The 14,184-nt window shown below is 40.5% G+C and overlaps 2 protein-coding genes across 6 annotated transcripts in view; one reads left to right on the plus strand and one right to left on the minus strand.

The window, feature by feature from the left end:
* Positions 1-6,691: 6,691 nt before the first annotated feature.
* On the minus strand, positions 6,692-12,211 carry LOC134441287 (parvalbumin, thymic-like). 5 transcript variants are annotated; one of them, XM_063191538.1, is made up of 7 exons: positions 11,511-11,580; positions 9,800-10,505; positions 9,392-9,535; positions 8,893-8,966; positions 8,166-8,298; positions 7,822-7,931; positions 6,692-7,175 (listed from the first exon to the last, which is right to left on the minus strand). In XM_063191538.1, the coding sequence occupies exons 4-7, from the start codon at positions 8,951-8,953 to the stop codon at positions 7,153-7,155; spliced, it is 327 nt and encodes a 108-aa protein (XP_063047608.1). In that variant the 5' UTR covers positions 8,954-8,966; positions 9,392-9,535; positions 9,800-10,505; positions 11,511-11,580; the 3' UTR covers positions 6,692-7,152. The 5 variants fall into 5 exon arrangements, with proteins under 5 accessions (XP_063047608.1, XP_063047602.1, XP_063047635.1 ...); XM_063191532.1 differs by having other exon boundaries at positions 9,385-9,535; XM_063191565.1 differs by lacking the exons at positions 9,800-10,505; positions 11,511-11,580 and adding an exon at positions 12,152-12,211 and having other exon boundaries at positions 9,385-9,510.
* Positions 11,712-14,184, plus strand: part of lmtk2 (lemur tyrosine kinase 2) — a 41,015-nt gene continuing 38,542 nt past the window's right edge. The window contains exon 1 of the mRNA XM_063191459.1: positions 11,712-12,301. Within this exon, the coding sequence (XP_063047529.1) occupies positions 12,202-12,301 (100 nt within the window). The 5' untranslated portion in view covers positions 11,712-12,201. The remainder of the gene's footprint in view (positions 12,302-14,184) is intronic.

A 14,184-nucleotide genomic window follows, 5' to 3' on the forward strand; every position in this document is an offset into this window, starting at 1 on the left:
GCCTCAACAAAAAACGTTTGGCCATCTTTGAAATTCAGCCCATCTTGAAAGTGTTGACCTCCAAAAATCGAATCAGTGCATGAACCTAACCTAGAAACAATTCAACACACCAAATCTGGGACAAATCCATCCATCCCGGTCCGGTCAAAGTTATGGACCGCACAAAAACAAAAACCAGTGGTACAATATTGATACACGGTATTCCTGTGATTGACAACCATATGTACCAATTTGGTACTTATATAATGTAGGCTATTGGTTTGTAAGTTGGTAATTACACTGGTAGTGCATATTGTTTACACTGGTATTTCCCACACGATATTACATGGTATTGCTTTACTGTTACAACCACCCTCGTTAATTAACACTGTAACCCCTGATATATGAATATTGTTACACTAGGTATTACACTAGTAATTACATTGGTATTAAATATTGTCTTACATTGGTTATTACCACTGTAACCTCATATGTTAGATTCACTGGAAATGGTGAAAGCCATTTAAAAATTAAGGTGTTAAACCGCCATCAGGCAAATCAATCCACCCAGTCAGAAGTTTATGGGGCCAAATTGAAAATATACCGCCATTGTTGCAAAGTGTTGTATCTTCCACAAACTCGAATCAGGTGCATGAACCTAGCCCTGAGCAGTATCACACCACAAAATCTGGTCAAAAATCCATCAAATTCACCGGTCAAGTAGTTACTGATTGGGCCAAAAACCAATAATTCGGGCCTTTGAATTTCAGCCATCTTGGAAAAGTGTTGACCTCCAAACTCGATATCAGTTCTTGTACCTACCCTAGAGCGATTTCCCACACGACCAAATCTGAGACAAATCCATCCACACGTTCAGCAAGTTTTTGGACCAAAACAAAAAATGGCCATCGTGAATTTCAGCGCATCTTGAAAAAGTGTTGACCTCCCCCAACTCGAAGCAGTTCATGAAAAACACTACCCCTAGGGCATTCACACAAACAACTACAAATCTGTGACTCAAATATTCCATCCCCACACCGGTCCAGAAGTTATGGACCAAACAAACAATTCGGCCATCTTGAAATTCCAGCCCATATTGCAAATTGTGTTGACCGCCTAATTCGAATCAGTTTAAAGAACCTCTGGCCCTAGAGCATTCACACCCAAAAATTCTGGGACAGAAATCCCAAATCATTCCGTGTTTCAAAAAGTTAATTCGCGTAGGTAACACGAAAGGAACCTTACTGCGGCAACGGCGGTGGGCGGGCGGCGGCCGGTGCACAGCTCAAAAAACCATTACATCCCCGACGCTCCGCGTTTCGGGGATATAAATACGTATGGGAACATGGAGCAGCAGGAATAAGCTGTGGGACCATTGGGCTGTGGGAACATAGAGCTGACCCCGTAGTCAAGTCTTTTAATTGTTTATTACAGTGCTCCACTGGCGGAAAGGAGCTCATTATAATGCCACTAGGAAGGATGCACATGTTGTCTTCTGGTGTTGAGACATAGTCCAGTCCCCGTCCTACTCTCTGGTTACAAGTGAGTCTCTTGGGAGGTTTTCTGTCAATCCAAGCATTTTTACTATGGCCTCATCATTAGGCAGTGAAAATATATACGTATATAAAATATATACTGTATATTTTCTTGAGATGTCACTGAAATCGCAGTTTCACTCTTCTGAGTTTGCCAACTCCTTGTTTTTGGTATTTTTTCGTTTTCCTGTGTGTCCTTCTCTGCCTGCCTGAAAACCAGATTATGCAAAATCTACTCTCCCAGCAACATGGTGCATCAGAGCATCAGCGCAGCATTATATGTGTGCTGGCCAGGGGCACCGCAGCAAATTCTGGGTCCTACTGGGCCCAGCTGTTCACCGTACAGTCGGCCCAGCTAACAGTGCCAACCAGTTGTGTAGTCTACTTTTTTGTAGTGGGTATACTGTATATTTGATCATTTTTTGAGGTGGGTATACAGTATATTTGTGCTATTCTAAATAATGGATCAATCATTTTAAGTGGGAATACTGAAATCCCTGAAATTTACAGGTGGGTATACTGCGTATATCTGCGTTCTACGTAGACTACACCACTGGTGCCAATTAAATGTAGTAAATTAAGTATTACATGTATTAAATGAAGTAAATGTGAAAGTGCTCAGGAAATACAGAAAAATATTGAAGGTGTTCTTTAGTGCATTTTAAAAAGTCATAGAGAGAAGGAAATACTATAAGGCACTGTTGTCCATGTCCAAAAGATATTCTACTTGCAGATATTCTACACGAACAGTCTTGATTTCCTTTGTAATGTAATAATTTGCTGTTCAGCTTTTGTGTGGCTTGTCCTTTAGGTCATGACCTGCCAGCTGTTCCTCACACTCTCTGCCCTGGGTGGCAGAGCCCTAATGCCATGGTTAGGGCCGGTTTAATGCACAGGCCAGATATGGCTGTGGTCTAGGGGCCCCCACCTGCCAGGGGCCCCACGATTGGACAAATAATTGTAGAATTGCGACAAGATACAGAATTGAATTCATATTGAAAAATGAGTATGAGTATGACATTTTAAATTCTCTTAATACTCATTCTCGGCTCTTCCTGATGCATTCTACCCAATTTTATTGCAGAATTTGTCTTCTGCTGGGGCCTACAGCAATTTACAGCCTAGGGGCCCCATACCATCTTAATCCGGCCCCTGCCATGGTCCTGGCCTGGAATTCCCACCCTTAACCCCTGTGCCATCACTCTTCTGTAATTTGTATTTCTACATTCATCTATTATGTAGTCTTGTGCATTGCAAGAACATTCTCTGTGAGATGCCCCTGCCCTACTGTAGGCTTCATGTTTCAATTGATTTCTTTGTTTGTGATTTCTTGATTTCTTGCAGAAGAACAAACTAAAGACACACAAATTGACTTCATAGCAGTCTGGGTGGTTTAATGCACACATAAACTCAACTTCTTAGCAAATTCAAGATTTTTTTCAGTTTCTCTTTTTTGATTGTGACATTTCTTGCCTACACACCTCAACAGGCTTGATCAAATGAACAGCATGATCAAAACAAATCTACCCCAGGTGTTACAGAAGTTTTTTCATTTTTATTTTTTATGTGCAGCCAAACAGTTCATGTACATAACTATTAGACATATTGAACCAATTGCATGGCCTTCAGTACATGTAGGCTCTAAGCATGTTTAAGCATGTTCCTTATTTTTGTTGAAGGTGAAGATTGTGCACATCTAAGGAAAAGGTGCAGGACAAAGGCTGACTGTAGTTTCGAAGTGAGAGGTCCGCACACTTAAAATCCTTTTTGTTTTCTTTTATTATTTCATGGCTGGATTACGTTTCGACTTCACAGTCTTCATCAGATTCTTCTCAGAATATGGAGGGGTCGTCTAGTTCTGTGGCCTCTCAGTCCAATTGAAAAACAAAATACTCAGACTGCTGAACATCTGCTCCAAACTGGTAGGCCACACCCTGGAGGGACATTTCTTGGAAAGTTGTTCGGAACATACACTCAGAATGGCGGACAAGATTGCTGTGGACCCTTTGCATGTTCTACACCAGGAATATGAGCTCATCCCTTGTGGAAGATGTTTCAGGATGCCTTGCTGTTGAAAAAATAAATATAAACACTCTTTTCTCCATCATTCTATAGCATTGCTTAACAAAAGGGGAGGACAGTAGACAATTTTTAGTAAATTAACTTAGTAACTTAATTAGTAACTTTTTAATTTTTATTGAACAGTGCTGCCCTAATCAGCTTATGGACCAGGGCTGCGTTTCCCAAAAACTCTTAAGTAGTACTTAACACTGGTTCTACGTTTCGAGTGCGCTTTTGGCAAACGCAAAATGCCAAATATCAGGGTTTTTTTTTTCAAATAAATGACCTAGATGTTTCCATAGTTTATACATTTAAGTTTCCAAATTTTGCCAAGCTTAATCTTAAATCATTTGATAAATACTCTTGAAAGCGAACATTTGCTTGATTATTTTGTCAAGTGTTATGGACAAATACTATGTCATTTCAACCATATATAAAAATACTACATACTGTAGTTGAAACAACATACGTTTGAAAGTGCTAATGTCCCTTGACAATAATGTTGTCATTAATCTGTGCAACTGATATAGAAAATGTGATTGTTGAGCTTCATAAGTAGGATTTTATGATTCACTGTGATACAGACTGACACATTTTTCATTATAAATCCCTGTAACGACTGATTTGAATTTAGTCACCATCCTTACACAAGACTTCCCTCTCCAGAGATAATCCCTATTGTCTGTTCATAGGATTTTTCCAACACATAAGGGATCAATAGCACAAAAACACTTTCAAAACAGTCAACCGTGTTACTCAACTGTGTTACGGTCAACAGTGCAGGGAACAAGTCTGCATTTTTTTAGGAGAGAAAAACAGAGCAGACAAACCCATCTCCCTAGAACACAAATTATTTTGTTTGCTTGTCTGTCAATATGGAGATACATTGGCAAAAACCTACTCCTCCTCAACTGTCATAGCTGATGCGTAACACTATTGACGGTAACACGGCTTGACATTTCAACCATTTTTATGGTGTTGTGCTAACTGAGGACCTCAGAAGTTCCACCACAACACCTTAAAGGGATGGTTCGGAGTAGATTCAAATTAGGCTCATTTGAACCGTGACATCAGTCAAGTACCCCAGCTGGAGTGTTTCCGACCTTGGCCGAACATTGGCCGAGTTGCCGAGTGATCCCGAATAGCTTAGTACAAGCGTCTTTGGGCATTCATAGTATCCCCAAACTTACTACAGTAAAATAACATGCCATGACACCCAACTACTCACAAAACGATGCATTTGGAAGTTTCGGAATAGTCCAGGAGTTTATTATTATCCACACAAGCCGAATTCTATCTTTCTGAAGCAGCGCCCTCGTTACTTCCGTAAGCGCGTAAAAGTCCTCAAAGAAACTCATCATTATGCACAATGAAAAGTGGATTCAGCATCCGTATTGATAACGAAAATCCTTGTCTAATTGATAGTAGGTAACATTTTAAATATCTAGTGTTGCCTTGAAAATATAAGCCTTAATCACAATTCAATGAAAACATTTTTAATACTCTCTTCTGAAACTTTGAGGACTTTTACGGGCTTACAGCAGTAACGACGGCGGAGATTTAGAAAGACGGAATACATTCGGCTTGTGTGGATAATAATAAACTCCTGGACTATTTCGAAACTTCTAAATGCTTTGTTTTGTGAGTAGAGACCATATTTGTACTACTGTAGACGTTTGGTGTCATAACATGTACTTTTTGTGGGATAAAGTTTGGAGATACTGCGAATGCACCGGCAAACTATTCAAAATAACCATAAATAACTCGGTAGCTCTGCTAATGTTCGCCCAAGCCAGAAAACACTACGGGTGGGTTACTGGATAGATATCACGGTTCAAATGGCATTAGGGTGAATCTACTCCGAACCATCCCTTTAATCAATTCATGTATTTGTATGCTTTATCTGTGTTTTTCTACATGTGCTTTCTAATTCAGATTCTTATGAATATGTTGATAACACAGTTGACAGGCAATTTTCCCGCTATGAGAATATGAAAAAGAATGGATTAAATTATGGAAGAATGGAGCTCAAATCTTACCAAAAAGTCTTCCCATATCCCGCCAAAGAGGTTATGACACCACGTGATGTTATTCGTATCGCCTAAGACCAAACCATTACTGATTAATGGAGGGGGTTTCAGACCGTGACACGGTTAACACAGTTTTCGTGGTCACACAAAATGGCAATTTTCATGTATAATGGAAAGAACAGTGGTCTTTGTGACAGTTTTGTCATATTGTGATGATTACTGTGAATCAACATTTGCAATCGTCTTGGGCAAAACAAGTTTCTTTACATGCTAATATTAAGACTGAATCTGACATTTGGAAAACAGGACGGCATGAAAACGCCCAAAACCAGTATTAAATATTCATTCTTGCTGAGGGAAATAATACCATGTCTTCACTTTCTGTATTATATGAAAGATAAATGTGTGCTAATGTCCAAAACATCATTGGATGCAGTTAATAGTTAGTGGAATTGGCAAATAAAATCCATGGACTTAAAAGCGCAGCCGAATCGTAGAATCACCCTTAAGACTAAGTAGTACTTAAGTATGAGGTGCCGTCTAGGCAATATATCATATCACCAAAAGTTTATGCATAAAATAATTGTATTGGCCTACATCCAATGTTTTGTTCTGGTTCATGCAAATAAAATGCTTGCTGAAGTGCATGTGTGAGGCAAAATAATGTATTTATAAACTTTTAGCGATGATGTGAAGGCTTTTTCTGGTATATGCCTAGGTGGCCCCTCACACTTAAGTACTACTAGGCTTAAGTAATACTTGAGAGTTTTTGAGAAACGCAGCCCTGGATGGGATGACTAGACTCTATAGCCCACATTGTGTTTTGTGTGTCTTTAATGTGCGTTTACATGTAGATTGTGGAGTGGAGTCATGCAAGACACATTTCTGTGCAAACAGACAACAAAAGTTTATCTTATCTTATCTTAAATCGAAATGTAATACAGCCATGAAATAATAAAAGAAAGCAAAAAGGATTTTAAGTGTGTGGACCTCTCACTTCGAAACTGTTCCTTATTTTTGTTCATTGAAAACATGAAACAATGGCTTTTAAAGTTGCATTTTAATGGCTTTCAAGGGTGCATTATGTAGGATGGTGGCCATGGGTGGTGGCCAGATGGTCACCAGAGCAACTATGATGAATATTTTCAAAGCAATATTAACTAATGCACTAATACAGTATATACCAGTATGAGCAAACTATGTTCAGTTTTGCAGCTAAAAATTGAAAATGGCGGACATTGAGAACATCCATCTTTTCATGTATGAAAAGTGCACTTTTTCCAATCATGATGAATACTAAGAATTTGATGGTGGTGGTAAGTATTCATTGAAAAGGTAACATTTGTGAATGAGCAGCATGTATTCTGGCAATGCACTACAAAAAACTTAAATCGTTAAACAGGGGTTATTCGTTTATTTTTATTTGAGCACCAAATCTCCTTTAATGATGTGCTTGTGGGAGCTCTATTGTTTGAACTGTGTCACTGAATCCCTCTATATGAAGATGGGCAATCGATCTAGCATCCTCTGTCATGGCAACGAGGTCTTCAGTTCATCAGGGAACAGAACTCTGTCAGACAGAAAGAAGACAATGCCGCATTTACATAGCCACAGAGACCACACCATAGACAAATGTATATCAGAGTCCAATACGTACATGTCAGCTCATTGCAAAAATGCTTTTGGAATATTATATTTACAATAGACCAGCAGGCATGGGGACACCAGAATAGTTTCGTTAACTGCACGCAGGTGAAATCTTATTTTTCTTTGAAACATTTAGCCCCTTTGTGCAGAGTCTGTGTTATAAAATTACTTTCACCAAAACTGTAATGACTTAGTCTTAATCTCTTTACGGTTCTCTGTAATGTCACAGCAATGTTGTTGTGATGTAGTTAAGTCCTAGCAACAAAGAGTGAACGGACCCGCCCGTGGGCTCATCTGCACAAAGAGGTTGCTAAATATGTAGGCTACAGTTTATATCATTTGTTGCAGTAGGCCTACATGGCTTATTATATACAGTTATACCGTATGCGGCCCACAGATGTATAGGAATATTGCCACCAGCCCCCATCACCAAATAATGCCTTGTAATATCTCTAATTTTGATGACCTCCGATTCTTACCTGAAATCTCAAGGTTTGTTCAACACTTCATTCCTTATACAAAAAATATCAGCTACATACAAAACTTCTCCATCAGGTATTTGATTGTACCTTCCATGCCAATCTTGCCATCTCCATCGCGGTCTGATGCGAGCAGGAATGCCTTGGTCTCCAACACAGTCAGCTCCCGCGCTCCCGAGAGGAAATTCTGAAGAAAGAACCTGCAACACCCACATGAGACATAGCCGTGAGTATATTCAGACAGACTAGGTCATTGAACCAATGAAGAGAACCTATTCTAAGGTTTTATATGTTTTTTATTGAAATGTCTTGGCAGAGATAGTTACCACTATGCAGACCGTGTGGTAAAATAATTGCAGACCCAATGGTAAAATAATCTGTTATATTAAAAAGTGCTGCCCAGCCTTTGAGGAAGTGCAATGTTGATGTCTTACTTGAGCTCTTCTTCTTCGATGAATCCGCTCTGGTCTTGGTCTACAACGTTGAACACCTGCTCTCGATCAGCTTGTGGTCTGCCGCACAGCCCTGCTAGCTTGAAGAAGCTCTTGAAATCAAAAGTGTCTGGACCTTTGGAAGAATACGAAGGGTTTTAGAACAAGCTATGCGAATGCACAGCTGAGTGTTGATGTTTGGTTTATGTTACATGCAATATCAATATGCAGTTTGCTATGTCAATTCATGTTGGATGCAACAACGGTTTATGTTAAATGCCATATGAACTGCAGCAACAGTTATGCAACATACAGTGTGTGTTTACACACGCACACATCTGTGACATTTTGTTTGTGGACAAAAGCATCTATTATGGACTGTAGATCGTGTGATATGTACTGTGTTTTCAGCCAGAAATAACACTAATGTAAATAATTCAAGGTGAGTGGGGGAGTGGCCGAGGTGCTATATATATAAAAAAAATCTCATGCAGCATAAACAAAAAGCATATTGCATGGTTACTGTTCCCCTGCCCCCTCTGGCTGCCTAGTTACCTGCTGCTGCCCTTCCCCCATGTTGGACCCTAGAGGAGGAAGTGGAAAGGTGTGTGTGTATGTGTTTCTAGGAAGCCTCTATATGGCCAGGTGTAGTATGAGTCTTTTGATGGATTTGGGGTGCGACTGGAGTCAAGGGATGCATGTGCGTTTGCATTTTGAGTTGCAGACTCACCTTCGCAAGCTTCAATTGCATTTTTGATGTCATCCGCTTTCAACAAACCAGTGATGGCCATTTTTTACCTGAAACTAATTTTAACAAGTACAATGCACACACAAACACACACACACACAGACACACACACACACACACACACACACACACACACACACACACACACACACACACACACACAAACACACACACACACACACACACACACACAGTTTCATTAATGAAAGCCATTGAAATGTTGTTTAGTCTATATTGAAAAATAATAACGTGCATGACACATACAAAGGTTTACTCAAAACTACCTCGTTACAATGACAATGGTTTCATGATTTGGAAAATGCATTGCAAATGCACAGTATAATGCACCTTGAGTTCCGCACAATGTTTCACAAATCCAACAATTATTTTACGCAACCTTTCAAATGTATTTCCCCTAAGATCAAAAGGTTATCACTTGAGGCGTATGCAATTTATTAGGGTCAAAGGACTCACCACTTGCCTAGTGAAAACGTTGACTTGATGTTATCCAGCGTTCGCCTCCAGTCCTGTGCCACGGTTGTGATGATGAGACAGAAAGCAAAGCGAGAGTAGCATCTCTTTTGTCAAGCCTATGGGGACCTGTCCACATAGAAACACCTCCCCTCTAATTAGTAAAGCAGGACGTTGGGAGGGTGTTAGACTGAGCACCAGTGCTAGCTCAGAAAGGTGATCAATGTGTCGAAGACCAAACGTCTACAAGCTCTAATAAAAAGCAGTCTAGTGGTACAAGTAGTCAGATGACCTGGATGAATGTAAATCTTCATACAATCTTTGCAAACAATAATTGATAATGTCAATTATGGCAATGATATTTTGTTGTCATTACATGTGTATAAATACAGGATGATGAGTTGGTTTCAGCACTTACTCCTTTTGTGTTATTAACCTCACCACTGAGTAATTCATGAACTGTTGTACACCCCGGACATAAGAAAATGCACAAGACAGAAAGATAAGCTGTAAAAATGACAATGAAATATTACATTAAAATTGCTTCTGTAGAATATACATCGAATCTGAACATGCAGCACTGTGTGTGGTTTGTTACTTCACATGCCACATAACATGAACACTGAAGACATGAAATAAAGCAGACATTGAGCTCCAATAGCTACAGGGCTATAGCCACTACATACTACATAACATTACATTACATTGCATTTGGCAGACGCTTTATAACCAAAGCAACTTACAATCGAGGACATAATAGCCAGCATCACTAGCAGATACAAAGTACACAGGAAATATACAGAACAAACGTAGATGCAAGTAGGGTTAGGTTTTCTTTTTTAACGTAGAGTACACACACATTACATACACATCATGACAAGAGTCTGGCCTGGGACTAGGACAGCTCAAGCATTAGTGTAGTTGATAGTCATGAAAGAGGAGAGTCTATACTTGCTTCTTGAAGGATGAAAGAGATGTGCACAGACTACACAATGTATCAGCTAATAAGTGCAGTGTCAGGAGGACTGACTAACAATAACAATGACATTCAACGTCATCTTTCAATGAGGCAATGTCTGCATGGTGACATCATGATCCAGTCATCCTATGATTCATCCCTTGTCCTGTTGAGGAGTCACACACATTGAGTCAGTAAACTGCCAAACGAGGCAAAAACGAGTGAAATCATTTAGAAGTGTTAGTTCCACATCTGTACACATCACAAATATAACTGGTCAGAGCCCCAGTTTGGTTCCCCAGAAGGTTGGGGTTCGAGTCCGAGGCAGGGCAACGCTGTTCCCCTTTGCTGCAGTCTGAATGCCAGCTGTGATCGATTTGGGTCAGCTGTGTGGGTTCACTGTAGAGTCTCTCTCACATGCAATCGACTTGCAAGATCCAGAATTACTGTATACCAGCAGAATTAATGCCGATAAGTGGTCAGTTATATGGTGATGTTCCCCCGTTGATGGGAATCTCTGTGTATTTGTGTGTGAAGTGTGTGTGATGGGGAAAAAAAGGGGGGGGGGGGTGAGTATACAGAGCTGGTGTGTGTGTGTGTGTGTGTGTGTCTGTGTGATTTGTCACTGTGCACATGCCACTGCAATGTGTTGCAATGTTTATAGCTAGGTAATCCTGTAATAACATCATCTGGTAGACATAGACTATATGTCTTCAGAATCCTTTTCCCAAAGATAGGCCTACAGTGCATGGTTCAGTGTAGCCTACCAATTCCCACAGTTCAGATCAGTGGCTACAGATTTTCCCCACATTGGGCATCACCACATTGAATAGGCCTACCATTTCAGTGGAAAAAAAAACATCCCACACTGATAGGCATATTGCATAACAATGTAGTCCAAACACAGCGTGTACACATAGCCTACTTCTTATTTACCACTCATAAAGTCAGACAGGTCGGTGTTTTATGGCTCAACTCGAGATGTGATGCCATGTGATGCTGACCAACCCTCTAATCGTTTTAGCATTACTTGCATAGCTCACATAATTGTTAGAGGTAAATACACATAGCCTAGTAGCTCCATATGGAGATTTAAATGTTTATATTCATAGCTGTACAACTGTGTTTTTTTTTCGTTTATTCCCTTTCTGTGTGCAAAACATGATATTACCAAGCAGATGATACTTTTCACAGACGAGCAAGGAGAATGTCGGATAATAAAAAAAGGCATCAAATTTGGCACTTGGCCATTAAAGGAGGTGAAAGGGAATGGAATAACATGATTGGATAAACACAGGCTATGGACGGAAAAGAGGAACCTCATTGGTACATGGGCCTGACAATCTAGTTTCTCCCGACGTTCGCACCGCTGTAATGTGACGTCGAAACATGGCGTTTCTGGAGAAAGGTGATGGTGTTTGGTTTTGTTAGCGATTCGTAAATTGCTGTGAAGCGCCTCGTGAAGTTTCTACCATGATGCTTTTGAAATCATATGGTAGCCTTAGAAATCGGAATTGTTTTGCTGGCAAATGAATTTAAACTATGAGTAAAGCCTTCTGGCTGTCGTTAGCTTTCCCGAGCTACCAGGCTAATTTCTAACAACAGTCGCAAGCTAGCATAGTGAGTTGGCTAGCCTGCTGTCTTGTTTAGCTGTTGACTAGCTGGCGAGTAATGCTAGCTGGCAGCAATGATATTATTCAATGAAGTCGGGCAAATGCTGGCACCTGCAAATAACGAATCCTCCGCATAGTATGCGTGTTCTTTGATAGACGTGTGTAGATCTATTTGTTATAGCTCGTTAGCTATACTGACCGTGGCTGATCATTCTCGGGGACTACCTGGAGAAGTCAACCCTGGGCAGGATGGAAAGCCATTATGGATGTTTGTTGTCGCTGGGGATATGGACTCTACATTTAACATCATCGGTAGTTCAGTGTGCTCCGCTGCCATATACAGACAGAGGTATGCCTTTCTTTTTCTTACTTCTGTAGATTATGGTATTGTCGTGTCAATGTGAAACGGTGTTCAGTGAAGTCGTATGGTTAGCTTACTAGCCTCAAACGCAAGCAGGGCAATCAAGCTCCTTTGGTTCAGGTTGCTAGTTTGCTAACCAGCCAGTGCACTGACAGCTCACCGGTGTGTTCGTAGTGGGGACGCTAACAGTGTCATAAAACGGCTCCTCTGTCATTTCATGAAACTATGTCGTTTGCATTTTCTGTATAAATGCATGGGTGTTCTGTGTTAGAAATGTCAAATCTAAGAAACATTGCTTTAGTCCCCAACATCACAGGCTAGGCCAAATAAGCTAACATTACTACTACTACTACTACTACGACATAATCTTGGTCAGACAAACAGGTTGTTTACTTCGTTGGTGTTGGTGTTGTTGATTAGTAGCTCTAGCACGTTCACTATCTTAATGCAAATTGCATTCACTAAAATACTGCGAGTTTCATGTCGCCAACCAGGTGCATTGAATACACAACAGATTTTGACAAAATTAAACAGATAATGAATCTCTTGACGGTGCCTGTATCAGACCCAAAATAACTGGACAGGGTAAGAATATTCAAATTAATAGTAGTAGACATGTAACCACTTCGTAGTAGTATTTTGTTGTTACACAATATATTTGGTAATAGAAATCCCCAGTCACCAAAGGCACCTCACACTCACTGTCACCATGGAAGATATTGAAAATTGAAAGGTGTTAGATATAAATGATGTGTCTTGTATGTGGGGCTAGGGAGATCACCCGGTAGTCAGGTTGCGGTGACAGAGACTGAGCCATGTTGTGTGTATTGCACTCAACAATTGTTCATTTATGTAATATTTTAACTTACAAGTAAAGGATTCCTGACAGAATGTGGAGGCAGGTCTGTTCCTCATCCCCTCTGTGGTAATACGTAATTGTGGAGAATGTGTGCTCACTTCAGGGCATGTTTCAGTTTTCCAGTCCTTGCCCTCTTCTCCTTTCAGTCATGCCAGTTTTTTGTTTTGACTTTAGTCAACCATGAATGTAAACAATGCTGACTACTATGTTCTGTCAGTCTGTTTTAAAATCGTAGGTCAATCATGCAAAAATACTATAAAAGCATGACGCAAGTGTAATGTGTTACCCAGTTTGACATAATGGCTGACCAGGTACTACAACGCTCAGTCAAAAGTAAGAGATTCTAAAAGCGTAGGTTTCTCTGTGAACGTCTGTGTGATGCAACGATGGGTGAAGTTTAGCCTGTATTGCTCCACTCCTGTCATACAACAGGGCTTCCTTTCATCCACCCCTCAAACCGTTTGCGCCACAGCAGCATTGCAACTCGCATCTTTTGACATTCAGCTAGACCACTTAGACACCGCACACACTCAGTAGACACCAAACCACATGAGCTTAGTATTTTTCCTGCCACGCTAGACAGTGATGCGTTAACCAGGCTTGCTTGTCCTGGCTTTACATACAGGGCCCACGCTCCTGCCTCATATGCAAATTGTTTTACTAGAGTCAGCAGCCCTAATCTGCTGTCCAAGACCCTTCTCTCTCTCTCTCTCTCTCTCTCTCTCTCTCTCTCTCTCTCTCTCTCTCTCTCTCTCTCTCTCTCTCTCTCTCTCTCTCTCTCTCTCTCTCTCTTTCTCTGTCTCTCCCAGTGTGGCTAGGTCTGTCAGCAAAAGCACCTGGCTGGCTAAGGGAGTATTTTTTGTAGGTGTACGGTACAGCAGCAAGGCATCTCTCTTAATTTAAGTACAGTGTAATGCGATAACTTTACAAAAGGGAAATGGAGGTGTGAGGGATTTCTAATCTGATGAGGAGCAGATGGTTGAAGCATCACTTGTAATACTAAATAGGATTG

Source organism: Engraulis encrasicolus, chromosome 2 (genome assembly GCF_034702125.1).
Source record: "Engraulis encrasicolus isolate BLACKSEA-1 chromosome 2, IST_EnEncr_1.0, whole genome shotgun sequence".
Classification (NCBI taxonomy): domain Eukaryota; kingdom Metazoa; phylum Chordata; class Actinopteri; order Clupeiformes; family Engraulidae; genus Engraulis; species Engraulis encrasicolus.